This window comes from Pteropus medius, unplaced genomic scaffold (genome assembly GCF_902729225.1).
Source record: "Pteropus medius unplaced genomic scaffold, Ma_sr-lr_union100, whole genome shotgun sequence".
Taxonomy (NCBI): Eukaryota; Metazoa; Chordata; class Mammalia; order Chiroptera; family Pteropodidae; genus Pteropus; species Pteropus medius.
The window spans coordinates 30663086-30674025 of record NW_024355205.1 but is presented as its reverse complement, the minus strand read 5'-3'; the positions used below and the strand labels follow the sequence as shown (position 1 = coordinate 30674025).

At 47.2% G+C, this 10940-nt stretch overlaps 1 protein-coding gene across 1 annotated transcript in view; it reads right to left on the bottom strand.

Moving 5' to 3' along the window:
* MRAP (melanocortin 2 receptor accessory protein) overlaps positions 1-9772 on the bottom strand; it is a 16581-nt gene extending 6809 nt beyond the window's left edge. The window contains exon 1 of the mRNA XM_039858061.1: positions 9090-9772. Coding sequence (XP_039713995.1) covers positions 9090-9282 — 193 coding nt within the window. The 5' untranslated portion in view covers positions 9283-9772. The remainder of the gene's footprint in view (positions 1-9089) is intronic.
* Positions 9773-10940: the final 1168 nt, after the last annotated feature.

Here is a 10940-nt window from a genome sequence, read left to right as displayed (position 1 = left end):
CTTCCTTCCTTCTTTCCTTCCTTCCTTCTTCCTTCCTTTGTCCATACTGGCTGAATGAGGCATCCACAGTGGATCGACAAGAAAAGGCTCTGGATGGCATGGTTGGGCTTCATGTCATGTTGGGGGAATTTCTCCTCCTAACTTGGAATTAGCACATTAATCCAATTAAAATACTCCCTACTCATAGCAGACACCTCCATTTTGTTGAATGAAAATTGCTAAGCCTTAGCTTTAGCGTTCCTCCAAACGTTTTTCACATTTGAGTCCTATAGTCCTAGTAGAAGATAAACTCCAAGATTTTCCCCTTCTTGGGGACTAACAATGAAGTTAAGGGCTGAGTCTCTGGAGGTGGATAGTTTTGAGTTCAAATTTTACTCTGCCATTTCCTAGCTATGTGATCTAAGACAGTCTGAGATTTTTATATCTCTAAATCTGTTTCCTCATCTGTTAAATGAGGATGATAGTATGTGTTATATAGACTATTATGCAGATTAAATAAAATAATATGTATGCATAATGCACATGGCATACTTCCTTGTTTGGTGGTTATGAAATGATATATAAATAGAACTAAAATTATTATTTCTCTTAAGAGGTTTTGAGGCAAGTGATATCACTGCATCCTTCAAGCTCACTAAAATGGCTTGGAACATGAAGATGAGGGACATGTCCCACGGATGGCAGAGCGATGAGCTGGAATAAAGCCAGATCCTAAGGATTTTGTGGAGCCACCCCACCACCCCATCCTGCAAACTTTTACATGAGGGCGAAATCAACTTCTCTTTCATCTGGCACTCTGTTCATTGTAAGCAATTTTCTTTACTGAATCAGTAAAAAAAAAGTGACTTAAATAAACATTCCAAAACTTAGAAATCCAAATGAGAGCTGACCTTCAAAATAATCATCTTTTTATACTATAGAATCATATCAATGTTTCTAAAATAAATATATTGATCAAACATTTATAAACAGTTATAAAATTCTTCTTTTAGAATTACCTTAGAAGTACAAAGACACACACACTCACTCACACCCCATTTTTTCTACTTTATGAGGTCATTTTTTATTTTTGACACTTGGGTGGTATCGATCGGCTTAATTTCATTCACCTGATTAATCTCTGTGATTCTTAATTATTTCCCAAAAGCAAACCCACCCTCAAAGATATACTTAATTTTTCACCATAGATATTTCATAGAATGCATTGTGGCCGCCGAAGTAAATTCCAAAAGAAAAGTTCTAAGCAGTTTTTGAGCAATAACAGAATCATTCAAGTGTAGCACCTCCACATGGGGCTACCTTGATGGGAACTTTGTTCCAAGGTAAACATTCTCTTCGGTTAAAAATTACTTTCACTGACCGCTATGTCACGCCCATGGCACTGACCATTTGCTGAAGAGTTAGAAGTCACGGTTAAAGCTGTAACCTGAAATCGATTACTCTGAATGAGAGATGAGAGTTATATAGATCCTTTGTTCAGTCTTTACACTTTATTCTCTATGTTATGTTCAGAGCAGATCGACTATGGTGTGTTTCTGTTTTTCCTCTCCCAGCTCTCAGAGCGGCAGATGAACAGCCTGCCTTCTTATTGATGCTGCCAGAGGTGATGCATCAGTGGAAGTCAATATGGGCCATCACAAATTCTTCCTAACCCATAATGAAAGGAAGAAGACATATTGACCCAAAAGGTAAATGATACAGTGTAAAAGCCAGGAACTACCCAAGAGAGGTCAATCCATATTGCTGCTCCCCGGCAAGGGAGCATTAGACCAGTGTCAGGAGACTCATCATGTTAGAATAATCTGTGTTGCCACTTAAGATTGGAATATGGGAGTGGTTTTCTCCTAAGCTTAGCCTCTGAAAGGGGGACAAATAAAAGATTAAATACGGAATCAGACAGTTCAGGCAGGGCCTGAGGAAACAGAATGACATTTTTTTCACTTTTGGACAGTGTTGGGGAAATTCTTAGCCTTTCTAGGGAATAGTCAGAAGGTACATAACGAAAATCACAAGGGTAGAAATCCTTGTCAAGTCCCTGTAACGAAATCACAGTGGATTTCAAGCCGTCCCTGAGAAAAGGTGACCCACAGAACCTCAACTCCACACTGCACGCTCCAGGAAAACATGTATAAACTCCTAGATGTTTTCAATTCCTTTCCCAGCCACGATGGAATAAGTTCCAGTATGTGGGCACGAACACAAAAACCGTAAAACCCTTCCCGCTTGGTAGGTTAACACATTTGCCCTGGGTATTTTTCTTTCTATTTTGTTCCCTTCTCGAGGTGACATAAGAGTTGAAGCCAGACTGGCCTGCCACATTGCAACCAGCTGTCCCAGGCAACCTTCTTGTGAGAAAATCTTTGCCTCCTTGTCTCCCCCCCAAGCACCCTGGCTCACGGATCCGCTCCCAGCATCTCTCTGTCTTTTATGTGCCTGCTGCCGAGAGCCGGGATATGATGCTTCCCGATCCGTTTGACTGGGGAGGAGATGCAACCCAAAGGGACTGACGGGGAGACACAGTTGCATTTGTCAGCAAAGGTCATCCGCTTTTTGTGGAGTGACCTCCCGTCCATCCTCATCCAGACTCTTGCTCACCTCGTGAAGCCATGTGACAGAGCTTTCCTGAAACCACCTGACACTGATCACTACAGGAAACAAAAATGGCACAGTGACAACTGTGGCACAGGGTGTGGATGATAGCTCAGTTTTTGCATTTTTTAGTTTTTCCCCCCTATTTTTAGTAAACTTGTTTGAACTGAAATACTGAGGACAAAAATAGGCAAGACGGCTTCGCTTGACACACAACAATAGAAGTTGTTCTGTCCCCAAGGCCACTGCTTATAATAGCGAACTCTTGGAAACATTCTATATCTCCAAAATACAAACCTCTAGAACACCCTGCAGCTAGTTACAAAGTCGTGAAAGAATATTTAACAAAATATTGCAAAGCAAATAAAATCAGAGTACGAAACAGCATAAACAGCCAGATCCTATTTGAAATATATATGGGAGACGAGATGTTCATAGTGGACTGTCTGCTTCAGCGGAAAGTCAAGACCAAGGCTCTGCTATGGACTGAACGTTCGTGTCCCCAGTCATACGTGGAAGCCGTAATCCCCAGTGTGATGAGTTTGGAGGCAGGGCCTTTGGAAGGTAATTAGGTTTAGAAGAGGTCATGAGGGTGGGTCCCTCATGATGGGATCAGTGACCTAAGAAGCGGACTAACCCCCACCCCCTCCACTGTCATACACCAAGGAAAGACCACGTGGGCACACAGCGGGAAGGTGGCCATCACCTACAAGCCAGCAAACAGACCCTTAACCAGACAGCAGCAAATCAGCGTCTGCTGCGTGCAGTCCTCCACTTCCTCTGTCCTGTAAGAGAGGGTAGGAGGTGCCCTGCCCGTGGGTCAGTGGGGCTGCTCCAGGGAACTCTATGTGTGTCCTTTGCAGTCAGTGGGACGCAGGAAACTGGAGTCTGACTCCTGCTCAAGAAAGTCTGAATACTACAGACTGCGCAGTCATTGTCAGCTGTTAAGCGGTAAAGCTGCAGGTGGGCCAAGGCCCAGCAGAGGGCGTCTGCAAGGGGCAGGTGCAAGCTCCGGGGCAGCCTGAGGCCGGCCTAAAGGGAGGTGGGCCTCAAACAGAGCCAGTCCCAGTGGGGGTTGGCCTCCGGGAGCAGGGCCTCAGAGCTGTCCCGTGAGGCCAGCAGGAGAGAGCATCATCTCTGATGGGGGAATCTAAAAAAGCACCCCACCAGGAGAGAAAGAGCCAGCTTGACTCACTGACAGGGACAGAGGACACCCCCACCCAGACCAGTGCCCGCCAAGCACTGCCCTTCCTGCCTTCACCTCTTTCTGTCCCTTGTGCTCCAAAGAAGACATGTCACAAACCAGCATGGAGCAGTAGCCGGGGAGAAGGCTGCTGGCAGGACAAAAAGGGAAGCTCGCCTGTCCCCGAGCTGCGGAAAGTTCTGACTTTTCATAAAGTTCAAAGGTTGGTTGTTTTTAAAGTTTCGAAACTTTTTTGTGGGATTGGACATTAGACACACAGTGACTGGTAGACTTTTTCCTTTTTTTAAATTTCAGAGTGAGCAATGAAGCTAGGAGGCCTGCTTCAAACTTTCACCCAGGGGCACAGAAAGAGCCAGCACCACTAAGCTGGTTTGTAGGGGCAGTCACAGAAAAAGTGGCTCTCTGCACTGTATGAACTTGCTCCTTCAACGCACTGTTCGTGCGTTTAGGCAGATGCAGAAGAAAAAGGTCTGGAAGGACATCGTAGCAGGCTAGGCCCAACCAGGAGATAGAAATCACACAGAAAGTAGGTTAAATAGGGAAGCTTAATATGAAGAATTATTAACTAGGGTAAAAGAGGATAAGACATATGGAAACTGTAAGGTGGCCGAGGGCTGCGGGAGAGGACCCAAGTGTATTAGTTTGCTCCTGCTGTGCTATGGTCTGAATTTTGTGTTCATACCCCTCACACCCACCCTCAATTCGTATGTTAAATCCTATTGCCCTCTGTGACAGGATTAGGAGGTAGAGGCTTTGGGAGGTGTTTAGGTCGTGAGGGTGGAGACTTCGTGAATGAGATTAGGTCTTTATAAAAGAGGCCAGAGGAGAACTCCCTCAGCCCTTCCACCATGTGAGGACAGGAAGGGGGCTTTCACAAAAATGCGACTACAGTGGTGTCTTGACCTTGGACTTCCCAGTCTACAGAACTGAGAAAAATAAGATTCTATTGTTCGCGAGCCACTCAGTCTGTGGTATCTTGTTATAGCAGCCTGAACGGACTAAGACAGATACCATAAGCAAGAACCACAGACTGGGTGGCTTAAACAACAAAAATTTTTTTTCCTCATATTTCTGGAGGCCGGAAGCCCAAGATCAAGGTGCTGGCAGATTGGTTTCTCCTGAGGCCTCTCTCCTTGGCTGGCAGGTGGCCACCCTCTCACTGCGTCCTCACAGGGTCTTCCCTCTGTGTGTGTCTGTGTGTTAGTAGCCTCTTCTCATAAGGACACCAGCATATTGGACTCGGGCGTACTCACAGGACCTTGTTTTAACTTAACGACCTCTAGAAAGGCGCCACCTCCAAATACAGTGACATTCTGAGATCCTAGGGGTTAGGGCTTCAACACAGGAATTTGGGAGAGGGGACAAAATCCAGCCTGTAACACCAAAGCCGGACAAACTTGGAAGAGGTTCACACCTTGGAGAAAGTGTGCTTTGGCCAACAGATGGCAGAGATGTTGGCTGGTTTAGCCAGGCCGAGCTAGTCTGCGGCCGCCGGACAAACCACAGACAACTTTCAGAGTACCGGCAGGGACGAGTGGCCTGTGACTGGTGGGTGGCACAGTCCTGCTGGCGGGGGCTCGTGGAGGAGCAACCGCTTGGCTTGTAACCCCTCCCCGCACCCGCCACAGGCTGTACAAGGGGTTTGGGGTCCACGTCGACATGACTGCAGAGAGGTTATTGCCACACAAAGGCCGCAAGATATCGGAGGGTCAGGGACTGGGGCTGGTTCCGCCAGAGGATCTCCTATCCCTACTGCGGACCCCCACCCCAACTCCGGCCCTCCCGCAGTGCCCTCCAGAGCCCTCTCTGGAGAAAGCTTTACACTGTGCTCACTTTCAAGAAATTTCGTCTTTTATTAGCGCATGTGTGGAGGGTATAAATTCAGAGCTGACAGGGTATAAATTGATGACGGACACAGGTATTCATCATGAGAATGAATAATGCATGCAAGAGTGGCCTACTTCACATCAGTTCATTTATTCATTCATTCCACAGAGATTTATGTCTGCCTGATACGTGCCGGGCTCGATCCAGGAGCCGGAATGGAGAGGGCAACACGGGCCGAAGTCCCCGCTCTGCCGGACCCCTCCTTCTGCTGAGAATCTGCCCAGGGATCACAACGAGCGTCCTGGGAAGGGTCCCACCACATCGGAGCCTGGGATTTGAATCCCAGTTCTGTGACTACGTTGCTGGGCGCCCTTGAGCAAGTCGCGCAGCTTCTCGGGGCCCCAGGCCCCACCGCGTCCTTCTGTGGCTTTATCCGCGTCTTCGGCTTTTCGGGTCTTTGTCGCTCTTCAAAATCACGGACCCAGTTTTCATCCCATGGGCGGCACAGGACAGTGCTAATGCCTCTCCTTCCTACGCCAGCACTTCCGACGTCAGTCTTTTTGGGGTTTGCTCGTCCCGGGGGTGGGAAACGGCATCTCGCTGTTCCCAGCGCTTTCCCCTGATTGCTGGTGAAGCTGAGCATTTTCTCCTCATCCCTGGCCATTTGAGTTTCCTCTTCTTTTGTTGTCTTTTCATATCCCTTGCCCATAGTTCTATTTTTTTTTTTCCCTTATTGATGGATGGTTTGTGTTGACTTAGGAAATAATAAAGTGGTTTCCATTTTAAGAGCGAAGGATATTTTCAAAACCATAAGGAAAAGGTATTTTCAAAACCAGAGTACCTGAAATCTGTCATTCCTGGAATACGCCAGGCACCGCCCACCCCACCCCCCCCCCAGCCTCGGATCCTTTGCCCTTGGTGTCCCCGCTCCTTGGAAGCCTCCTTCCAGAGACATCCTCGAGGCCTGTCTGTCACCTCCTCTCGGGTTACCTTGGGGCGGCCTCCACTGACCACCCTAGTCAAGGCCACAATCCCTCCGTGGGCCCCAGCTCTCCTCCGACGCCAACACCTGTTTCATTTATCTGTGGAGCACATATTGCCACCTGCCGTATTTTTCTTGTTCATGGTGAATTAAAGGCTGTCTCAAAATGTTAGCACTTCTCCCATTGAGAAATGGGTTCTAATGTCCTCCTCCTGGTGCTGGCCCGTCCTTAGTAACTTATTCGCCCACACTCAGGGTGTCAGTGGCAGAGCTCAGGTGTGAACTCCAGCCAAGTGGCCCGAGAGTCCATGCACCTGGCCTCTACATTGTCACTGCCTCCCGCTTGGTCCCCCAGAAAAAAACTAGACAACTATCTCTTCGGGGCTTGAACGCCCTGGAGATAGAGCATTTGTTTAACCCCAAACTTCTTTTCCACAGAAAACAGAAATTAAATTCAGATAAGACTTGAAGCCTAGGACACCTGGGATACACACAGGAATAAAGGAAGCCAGAGGGGCCCCTCTCTCTGTGGGTGCTGAAGACCTCCTGGCATCTATGGGTTTGGGTGTAAAATGGTATCTGATACCTTTTGTATTAAATTTAGAATTAACTTTCTGAGAAACAAGGACACTTTTCAAATAGAATATCCTTTTACAATGGATTTCTTCATAGAGTTTAATGTATTCGTTTTGGGTTCCAATAAGTTGGATGAGTTTCTTCAAATTGTAGATTTCATGTTTTCCATCATCTGTATGCAGATTTGGAAGAGTTATTTTGTCCATCCCTTAAAATGTATAACTTGAATAATTTCTATGAAAATACCAATAGATGTTTATTCTTCATGGGGGGAGGGCAGCAGCTGGCCTCTCTCTGTGGGTGTCAAAAGCCCCCAACACCTACAGTATTTCTTCGGGGAGGGAACCAACTGGCTTCCTGTCAAATTTCTTCACTGAGATGGTCTTTACTGGGTTTGGGAGTTTATCTCATTTGACCTCATTTCTATACAGGCTGTAAACTTCCAACACTAGCTCACATGTGCAAGGAAGAACATCTTCTCAAACCTCACACGCGACTTAGAGAATATCAGCCACTTTTCCCAGAAATGGAAGTCGTTTGTGGGGCAGGGGGAGGGCAAAGGTTGAGACTGTGGGTTCTAAGATTCTAAAGTTGCCAACAGTCCCCAACCCAAAACAGCGAGGAGAAGCTTTGGAGCTCAGGTGGTGACGGAGCCGGGTGACTGGCACACAGAGCATGGGCGTGTCTGAAGCTGGTCCAGAATTTAATTTAATTTAATTTGGGTTAATTAAAACAACAACAACAACATTTCCGTACATGCAAATTTACGTTTTGTCCAGATCAGTATGTATCCTAGAGTTCTGAACTTTTGACAGTATGTATGAGTAGGCTTTTATTTCAACCCTGACACTTGCTCCCTTTTACTATATGTCTTCTCTATTGAGAGCTGTATGTGCAAAAATCCGCCTTTTAATTTCATGATTACGTACCTTGCATCAGAAAACACACTCCGAATATCTCAAAGTCCCCAAAGCTTTTGCACAGTGCTGGGGACAGAGTAAGCCCTCCGCAAACACGGATGGGTGCCCCGCATTTGACTCTGGAAGTTGTGAATGGAACTGGAAATGGGAACGCTTCCTAACAAGACACCCCCGGCCTCCGCCAGGGCTCTGACCCCTTTTATTACATGACAGCATCTGAACGACTTCCCTTTTGAGCTGGTGTGCAACAGACTGTCTTTCCTTTCATGTGAAAGTCATCCTGTTCCCTCTAGGGACTGCATTTTCTTTTTAACAGACATATCGTGTGGCTGTGGGGCAAGAAACAGCCAAGGAACTCGAGACTTTGGGATAGGCAGAGGATGGGTTCCCAGGGCCGAGACTGGTCTTGTTCTGTTTTTCATGCTTGGTTCCTCAGCTAACTTGTTATCTTGACCGAGTAGCTGGAATAATCAGAGAAGACTGTTCATGAAGTTCCATATTACCCAAGAGATTAAGATGGGAAGGAAGATGAGCAAAGGATGCTAACTCATTCTGGTTGTCCTCCTTGAGACCACGAAGATTAAACATCGGTTGGTATTTGGGAGAAATTACTAAGTCACACATCTTAGGAGGGACAGACAAAATAGCCCTCTCTCAAATCTGCACACAAACAACAGAGAACCCCAAATCTACACTGTAAAGAAACTTACCTCACTTACTGGAACCCCAGACAAATGAAACTCGATCAAGAACTCTATCTCAAAAGCATATTCTGCTCCCAGAGTGTCTTAGTTTCGTAGGAGATTAGTTCCAAACCTACTACAGAAGGTAACAGGTACTCTTTTACCCCTGTCTCTGAGTGCAGAGCTTACCTGTGGTTACGTTCAGGCTTACCTGAGGCGGCTGTTGGAGTTAGAAAGTGAATAGAGAGAGAATCATTGGGACCAACCCCATGCCTCTGCCTGGCCGGCTTCCCCCGATCAAGACTCACGTTTGTTGGCTCTCAGCTTCTTCTCATCCACAGGGATGAGGTCCAGGTAGTCCAGGTAGTATTCAAAGCTGTAGTACAGGGCGGAGGCATTGGTCCTGTTGGCCATATCTGTGGCACTGGCAGGCGGAGCATCCAGAGCTGCTCCAAGTCCTCGGAGGACACTGGCCAACTGTGAAATTTCCTGTAAAATCATCTAAGTGTGTCTGTCGGTCTCCAGGCTCAAGGCCTGCCCACGGATGAGGGCCATTGGCTGGGAGAAAGGTCAGGGGTGGGCCTGATGGCTCAGCACACGAGGAGAGCTTTCCATCCTGCCCCTTCTTGAGAAGACTCCAAAACAAACAGCTGCCTGCGAGGCTGGAGGCCGTGTCTCCGGGCAGCTCTGGTCGCCCCTCCGCGTAAGGACAGGAAACCGATCCCCGGGGCCCCTTGACAGACAAGATGCCGAATAGCCTAGAAAGGACAATCGCTTTTTGCCTTAAATACTTAAACGGTTAGTAATACCCAGACAAAAGGCTAGTGGTGCCCTTGGCTTACATTAAGGAAATATTTGGTGCTATTAAGCAACCAGCAAATCACGGGCTTACACTCATTATTTGAGGGTATGAATTGAGTGATGTCGGCCCTGAACTTGCAACCTCTCTCATGTACGCACAGCCAATTCATTAAACCAAAGGACCCCCACCTCCCCGCCCTCATTGAGTACACCTCCCAGCTTTTATGTAAGCCCCCAGGAACCAGCCAGTCAGCTGCATTTATTCGGACTGGTGAGGTTGTTTGCCTGGGCCACAATCTCACGTGGATTGAGCTCTTGGGAAACAGAGCCCCAGGGTTCACCCAGCCCTTGGCTAATGACAAGCGTGACGAAGATTCTTCTGGGTTTCTGTAGGGCCCGTCTCCAAAGTCATACATCATCACTTTTCTAAGAGCCACAGGCACAGTTGAGAGGAACATTTCAAGTATTTGGAATGAGTAGGACTAAACGAGAGAGGAGCCCCAGAATTAAGCCATTGAAAATTAGTTAGGAAATTAAAATACATAGAATTACGGGGCCTTCCCCTCCAATATACCAACTTTCTAGTATTCTCGATTCAGCTCTACACTGCCAGAGTAAAGCTGAGCATCGACAATGTAGACCGCCAACCCGGATAACTTAAGGCTGTCTGCTGGCTTTGATCCTTGGCAGGCAGTCCTGCTGTGCCTGAAGCATCCTGCAGAGGCCATTCTCCCTGAGCCACTGAGGCAGTTCGGTTGATTAGAAAGGGAGAAAGAAGCTCCTGGATTTCCAAAATTCAGGGTGAAATGTTCACTCGGCAACCCAGTCCCTGCACTCTGCATGCACCCTGTACTTCCAGACATTGCTGTAGATGCCGCTGTGCCCATGCCTCCCAAGGGTGCTTAGTGAAGGGGCAGTCGAGTGGTCGGGGCACAGGCGTGGAGTCTGGCGCCAGACGGCCTACTCTGAATGCTGTCTCCACCTTCCACCAGGAGTGTGGCCCTGGACAAGTGACTTACCTCTCTGTAGCTGGTTTTCCTCATCTGTGAAATGGGCATGACCATTACATGTTTCTCCTGGGATGGTTGGGAGTATAAACGAGAACATCCAGGCCCAGTACTTAGAGCGACACCTTGTCCATAGTAGGCACTCATTACATTAATACGAGCTATTATTTTCACCTGCCAGCAAGTGCGGCCTTTCTCCCTATCTCATCATTCTTATTTTCTCATTTCTCATTCTCCAACTTGCCCATATTCCCTTCCCTCTCTCCTTTCTCTCTGTCTTAATCCATTCCATTACTTTCTACGTACAATGCCAACCTTGGATGCAAACAAATCCCTTTTATTTCTTGCCTT